We start from the raw sequence: 22345 nt of genomic DNA, 5'->3' as shown, positions 1-22345 counted from the left end.
CAGGAAGATAAGTCATAAGTTGTCATTATTCACAAAAGTCACGTCAGTCACATCTGAAAGTTAAAGAAAGAAAAGATAAACATACATTATTACAAATTAAGATTAGAAACTGCTTTTTTGTGTTTTAATTTCTGGCTAGTTGATGTCATACAGTAGATACCTAAATGTTAATCTCAACATTCGGGTTGCCACATGCTGCATTCAAGTGTACGGAAACAATGTCATTCTAAAATAACTGTCAACAATTTGGGTTGAAAAAACTTGAATGTGTTCTAATATGAAGCTGCCAAGCCAGTATAACTAAAGTTTATAGACTGATTGAATCCTTCCACAGCAGTGTTTTTTTTTTATAACAAAGGGTCACTCTGACTCATTGATACAAAATGTTTGACACAAGGAAAAAAAATCCAGCTCTGATATGACCACAAACTGTGATGACATTTGCTTAAAAACATCCACAATAATAGAACATAATTGAATAACTTATTGACTTGTGTGAACGGTATTTTTTTTATTACAACCACCTGAAAGCTAAGGAAATCACATGTCCCATGTGACCCGAATGCAGCATTATTTGTCTGTTGGGCTCATTCACGTGAGCTGACCTCTTAAATAGCGGGATTTCTGACAGCACTGGAAGGCACCACAAGTCCATCCTCCCCATCAGCAGTCTGGTCAACAACATTTTCCCTGGAAGACTCACCAGCAAACTTCACCGACTCTCTGCACTTTTAAACACCGACATGGATGCCCTTAAGTCGGCTGGGAGAGCTATTATCCGGAGCCCAAGTATGGCGAAACAGTCCTGGACTGCCGGCAGACACAGAAGTAAGGAAAATTGTGTTAGCTTGCGAGGAAAATGTAGGAAGAAGAGTGTTTTAAAACTGGTTGCTACATTTCCCACTTTCATCGTGCCGAAGTTGACTTTTTGCCGCTGTGCCAATTTTACCTTAATTAGGAAAATTACCAACGGTCGGTAAATATTATATCTGTTAACTAACTTTACCTAAGTTTAGAGTTTTGTCTCAAAAACCAAACATATCGAAATGTTGACAAATGTTGCCGACTGTCGCAACAAAGTTACAAAGATGAAGTTTGACATCTTTTTTACTGTAACTTGCGTAGGTACGTCACAGTTAGTTTGACAAAGGGACAATGCACATAAAATGCTACCTTAACAAGCCGTTTTGTTTTCTTAACTGACTGTTTTGCGGTAAATATGTAAATGTTTTTCCTGTGTAGATAGGATAACTGTTTGTCATGAGGTTTATCCTATTTCAGGAATTTCCCGGAAATAAATGTTATTTTGGAGCTAGGCAGACTAACGTAAACCACAGCACCGTCAAAAAGAAACAAGAAAACAGTCGACATGGGTTTTTTCCACTCACCCTCAGTGGAATATTTGCTTCATGTGTTTTTAAGAAAAACATTTTTTTTTTTTTTTACTGCATTGACCCCTAAATAGGTTAATGCACGGTTTTCCTGATGTGGCCAGTGCAATAATTTACTTTGTCCTTTTGTTATTTTTGTAGATAATCCCAGTTCTCCACAATACCTCTTCATCCCATCCACTCTCTCTCTAAAGGAAAGCAGAGGTCAGGGTCAGGACTAGAATTTACAGTGATTTTTAGTGCCTTGCTCAAGGGCCCTTCACCAGTGCAGAAGCTTGCCCACACAGCAACATTAACATGAAACTCTTTTAAGGCCACTCTGGTGCCCATTGTGGGACTCAAGGGCCACTTTGTAAGCTAAATCTCACTTGATCTTGGCTGTAAAGTTCTGGCGGAATGACCGGCGAGCTTAGAGAGCCTGAAAGCTCCCTGCTCGTAACCAAGAGGGCAAGGCAGGAATGCTGCAGGTCAGTCGGTGCATGACCCCCGTGGGCTCGAGTTCAAGCTGCTCTATTTTCAATTCCACCAGAAAAGCCATTATAAAACATAGGGTCATTAGATAAAACCGAGTGGATTACGTAAACATCCCCTATTACTGCGTGTAACCTTAGTAGCTTACCTGGAAAAATAGCAATGCATTAGGAATTTGAGATACGCTTTTACACGCACACATGTTTCCTTCCAGGACATTTCTGTGTCAGTGAATAAGGGGCAGATGTTGATGCTGATACTTCTGCACAGCCATCAGTGGCTGCGGTTACATGGGCCAACTATTTTCTATCCAAATGTAATTAATCCAACTGACAATTCCTATAAGTGATCTCTTAATAAGATGGATAAAATTTGATTTGGTGTCCTATTTAAATGCTCAACAGTAAATAATCAAAGTATAGTTGTGAGCGACATACACAATACCTGCGTAGAGCATGCGGCACCATTGCTTTTATATTGAAGCAACACTTGTATCGTATTACTTGCTGATTTTTAGAGAGATTATCACCAATTTTATGTCTCGTAAAAGTCATAAACCAGCCCTGTTGCCAATGTAATGAAACCTCTTTTAGAATCAGCTTGTTTGTTGTGACTGAGATGTTTGAGTGAGGCATTTTGACTTGAAGTGGGCTCTTACTCTGATAGTTAGAGGAATTAAAAGCTCTTGGTAAATGCAGTTACTGACCCACTTGTTATAAAAGTAGTGTATTGTAGTATAGATTACAGGGTCTCCTCTGGGCTGCAGGGCACACATTCCTCACCAGCACTGACCCATATCGCCCATGCCAGACTTCCAGGTCTGACTCTGGCCTACGGGACCGAGTCGAGATCAGCCTACATTTCCATCTATTCGGGGACTGATTTTAGACCAAGGACGTCAGGTGAACGCAGCAAACCTTGACCAGTAGAGCCTTGCACTATTTTACGTTGATATTGCCTTTTAATAGAGCTCAATAGGCTTAACCACTCCTCTTTGCATATCTGCACACTGTGAATTTGCATTTAATGTTCACCTTAACAACAAAGCTATTCAACCCTATGGGCACTGCCCCATTTGAAATGGCAAGGGCCTCTCAGCTCCTTACCCGCTTCTCTGCTCTTCCTGCCATGTGTTGGTCGCCCTAGACGACCCACACCGGCACACTGCCAGTGTCAAGGACCAGCCAGAGGGTGCTTGTCTGCAGCAAAGAGACTTTTTCCAGGGACCTCCTCAAATGAAGGTGCATGCACTGTGCACAGTTAGGCAAATCACTGCCAGGATGGAGGTATTTCTACCCCATGATGAAGCCGTTATTTCACCAAAATATGGCACTCTGGTTGAGCTTCGGCTCTGGTTATGTCTTCCTTTCCTCCTCCCCGCCTTGTGATGACATCGGAGAAGAGAACCAACTGTGCGCATGTAACTCCCAGTTAGTTGTAGTCAGACATTCCTCTTTCACCCACTCAGTCCAAAAGCAAAGGTTTCCAAATTTCTTATTAACCATATCAAAAGGAAGAAAAAAACATGTTCTCTCAGGAACATCAATGAGAGGAAATAGAGGCACACACTGATTGTAGAGCTGGGTTTATATAATAATAATAATAATACGTAACCACTGGTTGTTGTATTTGGCTGTGTACAGTGAAAGCACAGGTCTTTGTAGGATGTATCTGCATTATTATGAAGGGGATAGACAAACTTAGAGATTGTGGTCCAGTCACTCCTGTATCAAGTGACTTAGTCAGATGTGTCTGATTTGTATTGCAACAGTTACAGAAGTTGAATTTTGTTCTGTTTATGTGCCTCATGCTACAGGCTGATGGGTGAACTCGGGGCTAAATGCCTCTGAAATGTTTGTTTAACTTTACGTCTGGAGGGACTTCCGCACTAACACACGTTATCACTTATTTGTTTATATTTTTCTGCATCGCTAGAAAGCCCGACATCCACACTCAAAAGAATTTGGATTCCTTGAAACCTGGTTTTGGAGCTGTGTGGATGTAATTCAGTGGAGCTGAAAGAAAAGTTAAATGGTGGCAAAAATTGGGTTTTAAAAAAAAAGGTTATTTGGCACCCAGTTGTAGAGTAATCCTGAGTTGTAGGGCCACAGTTGGCGGTTTCCACAGTGATTCAGTGTTTGGTGTAGACACACAAATCAGCCCCGATGTGAATTGCCTGTCAGTTGGGCCCTTTTGGATCAGCACGTTTCTTGTCACAGTGTCCAACCAAAAGCTTTTTTTTTTTTACACTTTGATGCATGAAATGGACACTTACACTTCACTGCTGGGTTTGATGGATGACTAAGAAGCTGAGGGCTAGGTTATTCTCTTTTGTTACTTCTCTCCGTGTCTCTCTCTCTTCTGTAAGACACTGCCATCAGAAAAATCTATTTTTTTTTCACACCCAGTAATTATTTTTCTCTTGCTGCTCACTGATGGTGAGGATGACTTGTATTTACAGTAGGTACGCCTAGTTTTAGTTGGACTGAGTTGTCACACATGCACACAGCTGTTTCCTTTCGCGTGTTGCTGTTGACCTTTGATCCTAAAGCCCTCTGCATTCTGTGGTTGAGTGGTGCCTGGTACGTGGTGACTGCCTGTTGATGTTTTTTCAAAACAGTCTTCATCAAAACTGATCCAAAAATAAGATATTGGCTTCAATGAAGGTTTCCTTCTGACTATTTAGTGCAGTGTGGATGGATTTTACTGAACAGTCTGTAAAAGTCTGCCATGAAACCTGCTTCAGTTAGTCTTAAAGAGCTGTTAAAAGAATGAGACTCTTTTGGGTTCAAGCAGAAAGTTTTATTGATCCACATGTTGTTAAGTGCAATGTTGTTGAAGAGGCAACAACATAGAATATTGGTAATTTTTAGAATTTTACTAATGAAATTGATAGATTTCAGTTGCATCAGTGTGTGCTGGTGTTATGTGTTTGCTGGCAGTGCCTAACTCAGTGATGTGGTTCAGTGATTCTGTTTAACTGCAACAAGTGTTACATCACTTAAAGTAACAATTAAGTCTAGTAGACAAACATTCATATCAATGCTAACAACAATGTCATATATTTAAACAATTCCGGGTTTCACCCTCCTCATCCTATATACTTGGAACTTTCAAAGTAATCTGGACCTAAGTTCACCCCTTCGGTCCCGACTGAAATATCTCAACAACTATTGGATGGATTGCCATGAACCTTTTTACTGATATTCATGGTCTCTAGAGGTTGAATCCTCATGACTTTGGTGAACCCCTGACGTTTTTTCAAGTGCCACCAACAGGTCAAAGTTTTCATATATCCAATGAAATATCTTAACATCTACCAGATGTGTGGGCACAAAATCTTGTACAGACATTCATGGTTCTCAGAAGATGTATCCCTTTCACTTTGCTCATCACCTCACTTTTTCTGCAGTGCCTCTATGAGGTTTACACTTATGGCTTTGAGCCAAATGTCTCAACAACTGTTAGATGGATTGTCACAAAACTTGGTACAGATATTCATGTCCCCCTCAGGATGAATTGTAACAATTTTAGTGACCCCCTACCTTTTCATCTAGTGCCTACATCAGGTCAAAATTCATATTTGTCTGATACTTTTTTTTGTGACCAAATACCCATGAAACTAACAGCATTTCCATTTTGTGTTTTGTGCTTATTACCAAGTGTTGGCATGGTAACACACTAAACTATGGTGTTGAACACAATGATGCGTATACCTGCTAAACGTCAGCATATTTGCATGCTGACATTTAGCTAAAAGCACTGCTGTTCCTAAGTAAAGCCTCACAGAGTTGTTAGTATGGCTGTAGACTTTTTAAGTCTTGTTGTGATGTAGCTGTCCCTCAGGGCTTTCACAGAAAAGTGCAGAAGGACATCTTGCATGTGTTAAGCTGGAATTTGTTAAGCATGTGGCATCCTAAAATTATAACGCAGGTTTTAAATTTAGTTCCATTTCTGCAACGGGGGGTTTTCATTCAGATGTGTAAAGGCTGTTTCATTTTGTTGAAAATGTTTTGGCATAAAAATGTCAATACTTTTAATATAATTGATTATGGCCCTCAAAATAATGTTTTCATTTCAGCAGCTCCAATCCCCCATCAGCCTTTTAAAAACCTCCTTCATTTGCAGTGTGTCTGCACGTGTGTGTCTGTGAACATGTGTCTGCATGAGTATGTGGTATGCACTGCATCCCAGCGGAGGCGAATGCTAGGAGGATGAATTTCTAGGTAATGGTGATGTTTTTCTGCTCTTGCCTTTCCTAACCCCTCTCCCCTCCTTTTCATTCTCTGAGGAAATCTCTGTAAACACAGTTAGAGGGTCAGGGCCAGCCGGCACCAGACAAAACTGATAAGAAACCACATGGAGGTAGCAGCTGTTCCTTCAGCAGTTACAGTTTTTATACTCCTCATTCTTTTTCAGTGTGCTATTGTTTTATTTCTGTGAAAGTGAACACAAAAGTTGAGACAGGAATGCACTTTTGGAGAAACATCTGCGGCCTTATTTTGGAGAGATCTGTTGTGTTGCTTTCTAAAAAGGAAAACCACTTTTCCTCTTATCACAGTATGTCAGAGTCCATGTATACTTGCTCCTAAGTTTATTGTTGAGCCCTATAAGTTGTTTTTGGAGTTGAAATATTTACTTTACATCGACAGTACCTCTGACCTAGATACCCTGTTTTCCCTCTCCACTTCAGGGAGCAGATGAAATGGCTCAACTTTAAGTACAACGTAGGCTGTTTACATTTCCTCTGATTTGTGTTTTTCTCAAGCTCTTTAAATGTTCTCACGACTAATGTTATTTATTTTGGAACATAAAATAGGCGGGAAATGCAGGCAAATCTTCGCATCTCATCTCAAATATTTGCTGTTTTCAACTAGAGGAATGGGTACAACGAGAACGTTTCCTGTTGATCAATTAATTGACCCACTTTTCTCAGAAATGTTTTTTGGGAACCTCCGGGTTGCAGAGAATGGAGTAGGCATGTAGTTGTCTAGCTCAGAAAAGGCATCGGATCTGCTTGAACAGCACAGAGCAGCACCAACCACTGACTTTAAGACGTTGTTTGCAAATCTGGACACCAAGCTGGACAAGATCCAAGCTGTAGTCTCAGGCCAGGGACAGCGTATAACTGATCTCGACTCTAACTTGAGGCTACATGCTGCGATAAACTCTCCGATTTGGAGGGGCGAAGTAGGAGAAAGAACATACGTATTATGGGCTTACCAGAGTTAGTTGAGGGTGCACGCCCACTGCCTTCTTCTCTCAGCTTCCTGTCGATGTCTTCGGCAGTCAAGTACTCCCCCCCCCCCCCCCCCCCCCCCCCCCCCCCGATGGAGCTGGACAGAGCCCTCCCCAGTCTTGCACCCAAACCTGGCCCTCAGGACAGGCCGTGTCCCGTTATCATCTGCTTCGATATCAGATAAAGGACTTGTACTGTGGCCACAAGCTCCAATTTCATGAGGACTACAGTGCAGATGTTTTGAAGAAGCAGGATGATTACAGGAATGTCATGGCTGAAATCTATGAAAGAGGACTCTGACCTTCTCTCCATTTCCGGGCCAAGCTGCACGGCACTCTCCAGAGTGGTAGGAAGAGGTGGTTATTATCCGTTTCTAAAGTACCAACTTCATCCAGAACTCAGGGGAGAGCCCATCCATTCCATCATAAATACTAAGCAATGGCACACGATTAGTGACATTCTAGCCGTGCCAAGATGGACAATCTGATATCTGTGAGTAAATAACTGTGAACAAATGTCCTGATTATCTCAAATTGGCCTGCTGGGCTTGCTGTCGTGTTTTTCTCTCCATGTCTTATTTTGATTATTTCAAGTTAAAGCAAAAATTAATGTTGTTTTTTTTTGTTTGTTTGTTTTTTGGTGAGCCTCCTAACTCGGGGAAATCATTGAAGTTAAAGGTGCAATGTTTTTAGGGAGAATTCAAGTTAACCTGCGATTCAATGTTATTGGTCATTGGGTGTATTTAGTTGTTCAGCTTATGTCATCCTGTTTTTATAGGGTGAACTGTGGGAAATCTTACAGATAGGAAGTAAATTCTTGGAATGTTTGTTAGAAGACCAGAGGGGTCTTTCTGAATTTGCTGTTTAGAGCAATATGTGCCATTGGGGTTTTGGATTAATTGGGGGACAGCTGACAAATTGTTGTTTGTATCAGATATGCGGAGATTTAAAAAAAACAACAAACAAATAAACATTCCTTTTGAGCCCTCTAACATTATATCAGATAAAAATGGACGTTTTATTATTGTTTCAGACAAACTTAACAATAGAGAGGGGATTTCAGTTGTTACTTGGATGCAGTGTTAGACCACTCCTGCAGCAAATCATTTCTTTACAATTTTAGCCTTTCTGATCCATGGCGGTTTTTATACCCTACAGGAAGAGAATACTCTTTCTTGTCCCACGTCCACCACACCTGTACTTGAATAGATTATTTTTTTGTAGATAATTCATTAACTTCGAACCTTAAATGATGCAGTTACAGAAGTGTTATTGTTTCAGATTGCTCACCCATTGTTCTTCTACTGGCCTCTCCAGATGCTAAGTATGCAAGAAAGCATTGGAGACTAGTCTATTGCTGTTCACAGCTGAGTTTTCTTACACACATCTCTAAAACCTTTTTAAGCATCAATAAAACACTGGATGTGTCCAATAAAACAGTTTGCGAGGCCATGAAAGCACATTTAATAAGTGAAAATATATCATCCGCAGCATATAAAAAGAACTGTTCAAAGCAGAAACAAACTGAAATTGTCAGATTTTAAACATTGATGAACAATATGCAAATTCCCCCTCCTCTGAACTTTACAAGGAACGTTTGAAACTCCAGACAGAATTTAAACCTTCTTTCCTCTCACCAAGTTGAAAGTCAATTAATTCAGAGCAGAAGTAATTTTTATGAACATGAAGAATGAAAAGGCAGGCAAACTCCTGGCTAATCAACTGCATGTGTTGAGAGCAACTTATTTCTGGAGCACGGACAGATAATGAGTATATAACATCGGATCACAAAGTCAGCACTGGGAATTTTAGAGCCTTTTACTCAAATTTATATACTTCAGATTGTACAGTAGACTTAAATGTCATGGAAAATCATCTATTTGCTCCCTCAAAGGCTGATAGCGTATTTCAGATTTTGCACAAAAAAGGCTTGAAATACTTTGGTGTTCTATTTATTTATAATCACTTTGCTTGTTTTTCTCAATTGACAGAAAACTTTGGTATCGCCAACACACACTTTTTTAGCTTTTTACAAGTTAGGCATTACATAATGTGTTTAATATCCCAGTTTCCTCGTAAAGCCCCAGTCAGTCCAGGTGACTTATTTCTCTCTGTCAATCCCACATTAAAAAGGTATTATGTTTATGTTTAACCTTTACAACCTTATTTCAAAACTATACTGCCCCTCAATGGTGGCTATAAGAACTGCTTGGGAACAGGGCATAAATTCTACATTTTACAGAAGACACATGGGACTCAATCCTTAATCAGATAAACTCCTCTTCCATGTGCGCACAACATGCAGTTTTGCACTTTAAAGTAGTCCATCGCATCCACATATCTAAAAGCAAATTAGCTCGAATGTACCCTGATGTTGACCCTACATGTGATTCGTGTGAAAGTGCACCTGCCTCACTCCTTCACATGTACTGGACATGTCCCTTTTTAGGTAAATTTTTAACAACAGACTTTCATTCTGTCTCAGAAACCCGTCGCCACCAAATTGAGCCAAATTCTCTGAGTGCTATTTTTGGCATTGCTCCAGACTTGGATTTGACTAAAGTAAAACTGAACATGTTGGCTTTTACTTATTTACTGGCACAATGAGCTATCTTACTTAAGTGGAAGGATTCTGCCCCTCCTTCCCACTCACACTGGATTAGAGACATTATGTCCTGCATGTATCTAGAGAAAATCTGTTATACTACCCAGGGAACAGAGAGTACATTTTACAAAGTGTGGCGCCCCTTCTTCATGACATATTTTGAGAAACCCACTACAGTAATCTCTGAGTAGCTACCATTTTTTTGTTTCTTTCTTTCTTTTATTTTTTGTTATTTCTGGACCTATTTTTTCTGTTACTATTACTATATTTTTCCTTTTAGTGTGTATGTGTGTGTGTGTGTATGTATGTGTATTTTTATTTATTTATTTATTGAAACAAAGCAAAAAAAATGCAATTACTCTATACATTGAACAAACACTGACGTCCACATTGAGTACTTGGTACTCATGCCCATCCCTGATAAAAAGACCTATGAAAGAAATGTTGCTGTTTTTTTTGTCTGCAGAGCTTCCAGAAAACTGGACTGACACAAGAGAGACCATCTTAGAGGGCATGACTTTTAACCTTCGTCACCTCGGCATGACCCTCGTGGACCAGCCCAAGGGAGAGGAGCTATCAGCAGCAGCAGTAAAGAGAATTGTCGCCACAGTGAGTGCTGACAGTGTCCCTCAGGATGTCAATGTCTTTCAGTCAACACCATAATATTCATTTGTTACTGATGCTTTAATTACTTTTTACATACAATTTTATACAGTTGTCCTAAAAAGCACTATACCTGCTTTTATTTTTTTTTTTTTTTTTTTTTTTTTTTTTTTTTTTTTTGCACAAAACTGGTTGCCATTGTTGCATCAACTCACCTCTTGGAAAATCAATACTTTTTCAGGACAGCTTGTATTTATCCTGAAAATCACATCTGGAAACTCATTTGATGGTTTTACATATGTTTAATAAGCATCATGCTTGCAGAATATCCTAACTCATATAGAGCCATATCATCTTTTAGTTAAAAGTAATAGCTTTCCTTGAACTCTGTTGCAACAGCAAAAATGTTTTACAAATGTTTCTGCTGTTGTTTTACTGTTTTGCTGTTTTAGCCATTATGACAGTTAAGCCCAAGTTATTAATGAATAAGGTATATTTGTCCCCCCTGTGGATTTCATAATGTCATAATGTCAATATGATAAATGTCTTAAATTTTACTTTTATTACTTTTATTACTTTATGAATTGTACCAGTTTCCCTTAGTTCAACATACTAACATGCTATTCACCCATTTTCTTCTCTTTACATTTGTTTCCGTGTAACAGGCTAAAGCCGGTGGGAAGAAGCCTCAGAAGGTTGCTCTCAAGGTTTCTCCTCAGGGAATAGTCCTGTACGACAGCTTGACCAATAAACTCCTGGAAAATGTCTCCATATACAGGTGTGTGCAAAGCAGCACATAATACCATTTTCCTGTGGTGTTGCACTCATGAAGCTGCTACCTGCAAGTCAATGTGTGCATTTCAGTGTAGTTGGCGTGGCACGTGACCCACTTACCTTGTGAACACTGTGCTTGACACCTTTGTATGTTATGTGTCTAACCTGTCACCTCTGGCCTGCAGAATATCCTACTGCACAGTGGACAAACTGCATGATAAAGTGTTTGCTTATATCGCTCAAAACACCCTCAATGGGACCCTGGAGTGCCACGCCTACCTCTGCTCCAAGAGGAAAGTGGTAAGTAGTGTGACTACAGGATCAGTGTTTTTATGTTATATTAAAGATGAAGATTAATAGGGATACAGTGAAGTGATTTTAATTCAGTCATGATTAGCTCTCTATGCATTTCTAACTTGCTGAATTTACAGCCCTTTTCTCTGTCATTTAAGGGGATGTAAGCATGTCATCATTTATCCTGTAACTGTGCTCCTCTTAGTGCATTTCTGACACCATAGCTTTCCCTGCACCTCACCCCCCATCCTGAAGAGGAAACCCTAGAAGCCAAGCTCCTCAAGCCATCTGTCATCTTCCTGTGTCTTCCTGTGTGTTGAAAAACAGAAGGGCACTTTTCCTCTCATCTTACCTGCTTCCATGCTTATCCCTTTTTCTCCCAGGATAACATGATAACACCCCTCCTTCCTTAATACTTGCTTCTCTCTCATCCTGGCTCCTGAGATCATGCTGATGACCTCTTGCTGTCCTCTACTATAGCAGCCCTCCAGTCCCAGCACTGGCAACTTTGATATGAATGTTGAAAATAACTTGCATTGTCCACTTCTCTAATTGGCCCTTTACTATCAATCTCCATGAAACTGATAAATGGTAGATCACCGTTACTCGGCACAGCGTGTACTTAAATGTTTAGATTACCTAGTGTAATGGCTTTATACATTCAATTACGGCACAGTTAATGCCATGTCTAGCTGATGTCTATGTTGACATGTTTCGGAGGGACTCTGCTACCTACAATGAATCAGGCACTCATAACTTTGACACTTAAAAAAATAAGGATCCAACAGTCTGTCAGAGTTATAGAATAATATCCCTGATAAATTGTGATGCAAATATATTGGCCAAAATTTTGGCTAAAAGGTTGGAACAGGTTGTTGCATCCTTGGTTCAGCCAGACCAGGTTGGGTTTATTCGTATGCATAATTAGGCTGACAATATTAGAAGATTTATTAATATTATGTGACATGTGTGAGAGAAACAGAATCCTATGGCTGCCCTCTCTCTAGATGCTGAAAAGGCATTTAACAGAGTGGAGTGGCAGTACCTGTTCTTGACTTTAAAAGCCTTTTGGATTTGGCAATACCTTTTTACTATCTTCCCAAAGCAACTGTTTTTACAAATGGTGACATTTAATCATACTTCAACCTGGTATGAAGAACATGACAGGGGTGCCCTCTCCCCCCACTTCTTTTTGCCATTGCATTGGAACCTTTAGCAATTGCTATTAGTCAGAATTCAAACATGTCAGAAATTACTATTGGCTCAACTATTTATAAATGAATGCTATATGCCGATGACGTACTGGTCTTTATATTGGACCTTCAAGTGTCAATAAAATCTCTCCTAGAAACTATTGATTCTTTCTACAAATTATCAGGGTACAAGGTAAATTGGTCCAAGAGTGAAGCCCTACCTTTGATATCATACTGTCCAAAGACTTTTTCTTGTAGGCTTTCAGTGGCCACAGAAGGGAATCACAGAAGGGAGTCTTGTTTCCACCTAAATTATCAGATTTGATTAAAGTTAATACAGAACCTCATCTAGAGTTTTAGCACAGATATTGAAAGGTGGTCACCACTTTATCATTATGGGGAAAGCTAATGTCATTAAAATGAATACCCTTCCAAAGTTCAGTTATATTCTTCAAGATCTCCCGATCTCAGTCCCATTACACTATTTTCGAAAATTTGAGAAACTTTGCAAGTTCCTGTGCACTGGCAAACTACCTCATCTTAGTATGAGTAAATTACAAAAGCCTATTGACCAAGGAGGGCTTGGACTACCAAATCTTTTACTGTATTGTTATGCTTTTTGCCTGAGACATCTGGCCCAGTGGACGCTTCCCCTTGAATGAGCGCCACCATGGTATAACATAGAGAGCCATACATGTAATCCTCTTCCTCCAGTCAGCTACCTCTCAACTGCCTGATCCAGTGAATTTAAATTACATCCAATTATCACATGTCTGAAGTGGGTGTGGGACAGAGTATCAAGGCAGATTATAACTTCAGTCCATATTTAATACCTCACCAAGTTTGTGGTCAAACCATAAACTCTGTATTAGTAATTCCTCATTTTATATGGAGGCTTTGGTTATATTGTGGTATTACAACGGTGGGTAATTTATAGATTTATATAATAATAAAACTCTGAAGATACATTCAAATTATTTTTTTTCTATTGCATACATTTGGAGAAAATGTCTCTTATGAGAGACTCTCCTACAGGCACATTAAGTAAACACGTATGTAAAGACATGGCAAAAGTCCCTTGATCATATAAATGGTTCTTAAAGTCCGGGCGTTGATTTCCGCTGGCAAACATAATTTTGTGCTTGTATTCATTATTTTTACCTGCAATTATTATTTATAGTTTATACAACTGCTCAACTTTTTTTTCTGTTGTTGCTGTGGTTGCTGTTGGTTTTTTTTGTTTTTTGTTTTTTTTAAATTTATCTTTGATTCTTTGATGGTTTATATTTGCTTTTGATTGATAATATTCCATCAACTGGTCTGCCATTATTACAGTATGGGCACTCATATATGCTAAAATTGTGTATATAAAATGGAAGATCAACATTTTGTATACTCTGTCAGTGCTCAACTAACTAACAAATTGCTGATCGTAAAAAAGAAACAAAAGTGCAGCTTTGAGAATATTTGAAACAAACACCAAAATTGTGTTTCCATTTGCAAAAGAGCAAATGTGTGCTCCAAAAGATGATTGTGTTCTCGAAACTCTTCATATAATCATCAAAATTGCAATATGGTGATTAAAAAAAATACTCCTCACTATCGTTTATCATCATTTTTACTACCATCCATCAAATCATAAGTTCACACATGCAGTCATTCAGTGGGGATACAAGACTGAAAATAAAATAAACAAAAAATTTCAGGCAGTACATTTACTGCTGAAAATATATACATTTATACATTTGTAAAATGTACATTTTCCAACGCAAAAAAACCCCCAACAAAAGCAACCAAAAACACTTCTTTTTTTTGTTTTGAAATACATGCTTTTCCTACTCTCTTTTCATCCATTCTTTTTAGCAAACATCCTGTTGTGTCCTTTTTATATGTAAGATTTATTGTAGAGCCAAATGTTTTGGACTTTTGTATACTTTCACACAGTAAATGAACCAAAAACTGGCAATACTGTCAGCACAACAAGTGCACTCAATGTCTGCTCGTGTTTTTGCAAACCATGTTTTCATTATGTGAAAAGCACCAGAAACCACTAAGAGTTAGTGAATGGATTTGAAGATGTGATCACTTCATTTGTAGACTTTGCACACATATGACAGAAGTGCTTGAAATTATTGGAGAAAAACTGTAAGCAGGTGATGTAATGAAATTCCTGTCTGCTGTGATCTGTTACAAAGTGTATTTTTCTCCTGTCCTCCAGGCTCAGGCTGTAGCTTTGACAGTGGCCCAGGCCTTCACAGTAGCTTTTGAACTCTGGCAAGTGGCCAAAGAAGGTAGGAATCACACTCTTCACTCTTCCAGTCCTGGAAATGACACACACACTATCTCTAACACCCCCACCCACCCAAACACACACACACACAGACACAAGTACAATCTATGGAGGAGTTGTTTTTATCGGTGTCTGACACTGCTGTTTGTACTGAATCAGCCTTGATGTATCAAGGACATAGATATCGGCTGTGAACGGGTCTTGACCTGCTTGTGTTATGTCTTTGTACATCTCTTCTCTATTCTAGAGAAAGGGAAGAGAGTCAAGTCAGGTTCAGCTGGAGAGGCCAGCAGTAGTTCCCATTCAGAGAGATCCAACAGCTTGGGGAGCCTGAAAGGGACAGGTAAGAACCTAGACAAACAAAAAAGTTTGAGCCACATTGACTTTTTTTTTCTTTTCCTTTGTCATTGAATTATTTGTTAACATTGTACTTTAAGTCCCCCAATTTTGCATTTATAAGCCATATATAAACATTTAATAAAGGTTCATTACCAACTATAATATAATTGTAAGCAGATGTAAGGACATTTTTAAGTGTTTGTTCATGTACAGTATTTCTTAACAGTTATAACTTCGCTTATAAGGACATGTTTTGTATTATGACAGCTGTGTTAACTTGCTACATTACCATGTTAATGTTAGCATTCAGTTCAAAGTAAAGCTGAATCTATGTACAGCTTAGCCAGGAAAGCTGAGTTAACTCTTACAATTTAAACCTGACAAAGCGGGTATTTTTTGTTCTGTGACCTTCCTTAATTTAATGCCCATCTATGGGGTGGGGACACAGGGACCAAACGTTAAAAAGATTTAAAAGCACTCATACAGACAATGTACAATCCATAATTGAACACTTACACACAATCCTTACAAATATAGAGACAAAATCTGCTAACATTTCTTGTCTTAGACATTTACATTATGGACATCAAAAACCTTAAAGTGCAGCAAATTATCAACAAAAACACAGACCCAGTGCCAGTACCCACCTACCCTCATACCTCTAACACCATGGCTGCAGAAAAGAAACCAAGAATAATTAAATAGATCAATAAAAATAAACAATGCAGTTGTGAATATATTTCTCTAGTATTTCATACATGCATGAAAAAAAAACTTAAGGGTTGGGATGAAACCTTTTTGATTTAGCACCTTTCTTCTGGAAGAGCCCTGTGGCCAAATTTACAGAGATCATATTATGCCCCTTTCCCAGTTTAATATTTTCATTTTCATGGTCTATTCATAAACATTTGCTTGCTTTTGTGGTCAAAAAGTAAGTAAGTAGGTAAGTAAAACTTTATTTATATAACACTGACATTGGGACACAAAGAAAATAGGACACAAAAACCGTGAAAGACACATTCAAGAACACATACAGACATCTCACACATACGAACACAGCAAGCATAGCAGTCATCACCCAGAGCACACACTTGAATTTATGAAATGTTATGAGAAAGCCATTCTAAAAAAAGTAGGTTTTTAGGCGTTTTTTTTTTTTTTTTTGAAACAGTCAACAGATTCAGCTGATCTGATGGAAGTGGGGAGATTGTTCCAAAGTCTGGGTGCCAGGGCAACAAAAGCACCTAGTTACAGCTGTACAAGCCATAGATGCAATCCCTCTCTCTCAATCTGCCTGAAACAGGCTGTTTTGTGTCTGCTCAGTGTCCCTCTCTTCTGATTTGCTGACTTTTTTCTGAGTCACACACACCCAGGCCAACCACAGGTAATGGATTGTAGCACACAGAGAGCAGAGGAGAGGAGAGAAACTAGCATGACCATAAATTACAGCAAAAAGTAGCGGAAACTCTCATGCTGAGATTAAACAAGTGCACATAAATTAGACAAATAACATAAATAAACATTTTTGTTTTTTTCAGGAGGGGCAGGGGGTCCCAGTAGGAGAAACGCTGAGCGTATAGTTGTGACATCACAACCTTACAGAAGTCCAAACGGCTGGTTTAAAGGCACAGTTTCTGAATATTGACTGTGCACTTCTCCGTGGACTGAGCATTTTGATACTTTAACAGTATTTATAGAGCACCTAGACCTGCTTTATAATCAAAAAGAAATGGAAATCTCCCTTCCTACAATATGTCCCCTTAACATTTTTACACCAGTAGTGGTAAAAAAAAAAAAAAAAAAGAAGTATGTTTTCTTGCATGTGATGAGCTATACAGCCTCTAGCATAGCTACAGACTTTTAATCTCGCACACAGCTTCTTTTACTTTTAGTATACACAGATCATCTGTGTAAACTAAAACACTAATGGATTGTCCCTCTTCCTCACAAGATGTTGCCACAGACAACCTGCTGGACTTTGAGGACAGTGTGAACGTGGTAGTGGAGACCAACGGGAATGTAGAGGAGGATCAGCTGGACAACCACAGGCCTTCTGAGACCAACAACAACCCTGCCTGGGTAAGATCTTCACCTCTTGCTCTATGCTGCTAAATATAAAATTGGAATTCAGTCAGTTTTAGAGGTCTTAAAAAATGTTGGTTGTTTCTTAAAGCACTGTTTTCAGTGATTAGCCAGCTTCTGCTTACAGGCAACCACAATGAGTCTTATACTGTATATAAGAACGACTTGACATTGTTACAACATTCTCTATTTCCCGAGGGTGTATTAAGCCAAGATTCTTTTTTTTTCCTTGCAGGAAATAGAAGATGGTTTGGATGAAGCCTTCTCCAAGTGAGATATTTTTTTACAAATATTTCTGCTATTATGTGAAATTAATCCTCATTGATTCTCCTTGCTGCTTGTTTGACATAAAATCCCTCATCACCAAAATCTGCCTTTTGAAATTCTACAGTGTATGGTAGTTTATTCTTATGCTGCTTAGCTCTACAGTGCCACTCACTGATGATTTGTGTGTACTGCACACTGCAAATCCTCCAGTTTCTGATTATATAGAAAATGAGGAAATATTTGGGGGGGGAAGATTGTCAGTATGATCAATGAGAAATCATTTGGTTTGACAGCAGAGCTTTAAACTGTCCTCAATTTATTTGTTTGTGTCTCCAGCTGTGCTCTGGATAGCTATGGTTCATTTCCAGGTAAAGTTGAGTGCTACTATCAACTGTTCCAAGCCTTACTTAGTGTAGTAGTCATAATTACTAACCTAACCTTAATCCATACCATCATATAATCAACCCAACAACAGTTTCACAGTTCAGTCATGTAAGTCTTGGCTGGTATCAATAGTGTGAAATAGCTTCCTGTGTCTTTTATTCCCTCCCAGATTGAATAATTGTTGACTGGGTTCAGAAAAGAAGTATTGAATTTCAGTTAAAGTGAAAAATGTCGTCATCTCTACCCATCTCATCCTCACCATAAATTTCTTTTTTTCTGATAACCATTTCTGTGAGATATACAGTAGTCTGTGTTTGTCTGAATGGTCTGAAGCAGTGGGAATAACGTGACTCCACTTCACAGAGAGGGCTTTGTTGTGCAATTTTTGTGTTTGTGGAGCAGTGGGTCACAGATCACACCATTTATCCCATGCGACTCGAGTAAGCTGAAGTAATCCTGATGACCTTCACCCAGATTTGTATACATTATTATCCCCAAGAGAAAGCCTGTTTGAAGCCAAAGCAAGGGACATAAATGGGAACAAATCAAGGTTTTGGTTATATAAACATGTCTGGGAGGCTGAGCTGCTGTAGAGGCAATATTACAATCAGTAGCTGACCTAAACATCAATGGGAGGAGCTAAGGAGCAACAGATAAACCTGATGTCCAGGAAAGAAGTAGAGGTTGGGGAAGAAGTACTGTAGGTACAGAAAGACATCAAGCTTTCCTGTTACTTTCTAAAAAATGTAGTTAATCAGGCCTGTATGCTATTATCTAGATAAACTAGTTAATCAGCTTGCTGGACTTCTAAGAAAATGAATTTCTTGTTCCATTTTTAGCTTTAGCTTTATTTTTCTCCTCAAACCAAACAAGTGCAGTCAATTGGACAAATATGCCAGTTTTGAGAATTTCTCAAATCTGTATAATAAACATCATGATTAGACTCCCAGACATGTGCATTATGAATTCTCATGTAGCCAAAAAGCTGAATTGGTCATAAGAAATCCTTGGTTTCTTTTTGTAAAACATTTTAATAACACCTTCCCTAGAAAGGTTTTTGATATTGTGCAGAGTAAAACATGTTCATTATTTAGGCCTCCTCTCAGTCCTATAGTCATTATAACATTATTCTGCTGTTCTTTAAGGATAGAGCAGGTGATGTTCTTTATCTTTTTGCAAAAAAATCACATGAATAGACCAATATCAACAATGAATTGATTGCCTCGGTGAACATAGGCACTGTAGTTTATTTTGAGTGCAGATAGTAACTAGTGCACTGAATTTGTTAAAAAAAAAAAAAACATATTTATGAGCTATTTTTATAGATTTTAAGTAGGAACTAATGCTGGGTCACAAAATGTTTTTTGTGGGATTATTTGACAGCAAAAAATGGAATAAAATCAGCCTTATTCTTTTAAAGTTTAGAATTATTTATTTGTCTCCTCAGACTGGCAGTGTCGCGTACTAACCCCCAGGTCCTGGACATTGGGGTGACGCCCCAAGACTGGCTCACTGAACCCGACTGGGACAGCACCAATGGAAACACTCCCAACAGCCTCAGCCCGTTTGGAGATGATATCTTCAGCTTCTGACCACCACCACATATCAGAGAGAGACAACAATTAAGGGGAGGAGGGGTGTCTTTACGTCTTCCTATGAATTAACAAGGCATCACTGTGTGTTTAGATGAGGCTACAGTAAGTCCATAAGGGAATCAGTGTAGAACTGTGAGATCAAGTTTGGCCTCTTCACCTTGTTGTTGCACTCTTCACATGGACAATGCTTCCCTCTTTGTGGAACTAGCACGGGCTGCTGGCCCTGCACACCAAAGCAATAATAGCATTCCTTAAGGTTACTACATCTCTCCTGTTATTACACTGCAAACATCCCTACAAACATATGTTCACTCAGTCAACTTATGTCAGCATTTGTTGTCCTTTTGTTTACTTTAATTTCTGTTTCAGTAGTTTTGGTATCATAATCAGTGTTTTGTATATCTGTCTAGTTATAATTTATAGTTTTATAATTATTTTTTTTATGGATGAAGACAAGAGTAGGATTTAATACAAACTGATGTACAGACTGTATCAACAGGCCTTTAACAACAGCAGGACAATCAGCTACACTATATCTTTAAGTTAAAAAAAAAAAAAAAAAAAAGAGTGATTGCTCAAATAGCAGTGAGGATTTGGCACTAGCACCGCCTTGGATGTAAACTGAAGATTGATTATCAGATTTTAGACATAAAACAATCTAATTGTATTTATATGAAATCTTTACCCCAGCTTATTCAAGACATGTTACAGGCGTTACTACTTCACTGCAGTGTAACAGTGCTCTCTTGAATGAAGCCCAGATATGTTCACATACCATTGTGACCATTTCAATGTACACTATAATCTACCAGCATTATACAGAATTAAAATATATTCATGAATAAAAAAATGAATCTTTGTTATATTCATGTAATTTATTAAGATTACAATGCCTGGAGTCACATACCAGCAGTATGTCGAATATGAAGAAGGAATGTACTGTTGAAGTTTCACCACAAGGTCCATTTAGTAGCTGTTGTGGAACTTTCTGTCATTTCAAAGGTTAAGACTGGATTTTCAAATGTAGATTGTAAGAAATAGTTTGACATTTTGAAAAAACTGCTTTGCTCAGCTTAGATTAGTTTAGTTTAGCAAAGAAAACTGGAAAGAGCTAGCCTGGCTCTGTCCAAAAATAAGGTAAGCAGTACAAAAACATACTGTAAAAACAACACATTGTGGTTTTATGTGTGGGGGGCAGTATGCTGGATTATTTCTTGGCTGAGAGCACTAACTTCCTCAAATGTGACCAGTGGATACTCCAGAAAGTCACTGCTCCCAGCCAAGAAATAGTACCACATGTTACCTAACATTAAACTAAAACTTGTTGTTTTAACAGCTTGTTTTTTTGTAGAGATTAATCAAATGAGATATAACATGCTAATTGGTGAGGTTGAGTAAGTAGGTAGCTGGTAGGCTGATTTTGTTACATATGGACAGAGTCAGGCCAGCTGTTTGCCCCTGTTTGCAGTCTTTATGCTAAGCTAAGCTAACAAGCTGCTGGATGTAGCCTTACATGTGTCAATCTTCTCAATTAACTCTGGGCAAGAAAGCAAATTAACGCATTTCCCAAAATGTCAAACTATTCCTTAAAGCCAACATGGATGGAAAGTCTTAAAAAACTGGGCAAACTTCATCTGCTGCTGAAAATTATATGATGAAAGCTGCAGACACATCTTTTGATAATTGGCATCCTTGTCCGGTACCTCTGTGTAGGTTGACTATCAAGATATTTGTCCATTAGAGATTACAAATGCTGAAGGTGTGTTATATTGACTCTTAATCCAATTGATGAAGTAGGAGCCAAAGCCAAAAACGCTTGAAGGGATTGAAGAAAAAAGGTCAGCCTCCCCTGTCAAAAACCTTTTTAGCATCTAGAGTAATAGCAGGATGTTTAATCTCTGTATCAGTTTTGGTTTTATATAGATGATTTATGTTGAATGATCTTCATGTTTTCTGAGGAATGTCCTCCTTTGATGAAACCAGTCTGATGCGGGTGTGTAGTGCTTCCGGAGATATCTTCTATTGATGTGATGTTAGATTTTTCAGTTTGTTGTTTCAGTCAGTTAGCCAATAGTTTGCCAGTTTTATTACCAAATTGTTCATAGAATATGTTGTTATTCTACCTCTTAGAACTGCTTTTGCTGTTTCCCAGAGTGCTTGCGATATATCAGGGGTACTGTTGGTTTCTAGAAAGGATGCCCATTCTGGTTGAAAGTATTTAATAAAATCTCGGTCTTTCAGGAGTAAGGTATTGAAGCACTATCTATGTGGGGAATATGGGTGAATTCCTCTTAGTAATTTGAGGGTGATAGGAGCATGGTCTGAAATAATGATAATGTGGATGTTGGATTCTTTTGCTCTATGCATGAGTGAGTTGTTGATCAGAAAATAGTCAATGTGAGAGTGTATTTTGTGGTATGAGGAATAGTAGGAATATTCTCTATTGTCTGGGTTGTGTAGTCTTCAGATATCCATCAGTCCACATTCTGACATATATTGTTTCATTGTTGATGAGTAGTGGAAGGGCTTATGGGAGGTTGAAATACAGGAGCGATCAAGATCTGGGTTCAATACAGAATTCAAAAAGTGTGGTACACACGCACATCCAAAAAAGAGTTTAAACAGGTGCTGGACCAAAGAAACAATGTGCAAAAGAAAGGAAGAGCATGTAGCTTGAAACATCACTTGTGGATGTCCCACTAAACTCCATCTAAGGGAAAAGGGAGCTACAGTGTGTGGACTTTCTTCTTTCATTTGTTCAAGACAGAGTTAAAATCACCTCCTAGAATAATATGGGAATTGGGAAAGTTGCCTAATTC

The 22345-nt window shown here is 38.6% G+C and overlaps 1 protein-coding gene across 1 annotated transcript; it reads left to right on the top strand.

Annotated features, from left to right (window-relative positions):
• Positions 1–620: 620 nt before the first annotated feature.
• On the top strand, positions 621–20389 carry ldlrap1a (low density lipoprotein receptor adaptor protein 1a). Its single transcript, XM_044335196.1, has 9 exons — positions 621–828; positions 10172–10314; positions 10974–11086; positions 11268–11382; positions 14788–14860; positions 15107–15202; positions 17150–17277; positions 17516–17550; positions 19379–20389. Exons 1-9 carry the CDS (start codon positions 744–746, stop codon positions 19521–19523), a joined length of 933 nt encoding a protein of 310 aa, XP_044191131.1. The 5' UTR covers positions 621–743; the 3' UTR covers positions 19524–20389.
• The last annotated feature ends 1956 nt before the right edge of the window (positions 20390–22345 follow it).

Source organism: Thunnus albacares, chromosome 19 (assembly GCF_914725855.1).
Source record: "Thunnus albacares chromosome 19, fThuAlb1.1, whole genome shotgun sequence".
NCBI lineage: Eukaryota > Metazoa > Chordata > Actinopteri > Scombriformes > Scombridae > Thunnus > Thunnus albacares.
This window is presented reverse-complemented; position numbering and strand designations above follow the sequence as displayed.

Bases quoted from the DNA above. Each gene is read 5' to 3' on its own strand.
- ldlrap1a (XM_044335196.1), top strand. From the start codon at position 744: ATGGATGCCCTTAAGTCGGCTGGGAGAGCTATTATCCGGAGCCCAAGT. The intron at 15,203-17,149 runs GTAAGAACCTAG...CTTCCTCACAAG, and splicing joins GGGGAGCCTGAAAGGGACAG to ATGTTGCCACAGACAACCTG. The intron at 17,278-17,515 runs GTAAGATCTTCA...TTTTCCTTGCAG, and splicing joins CCAACAACAACCCTGCCTGG to GAAATAGAAGATGGTTTGGA.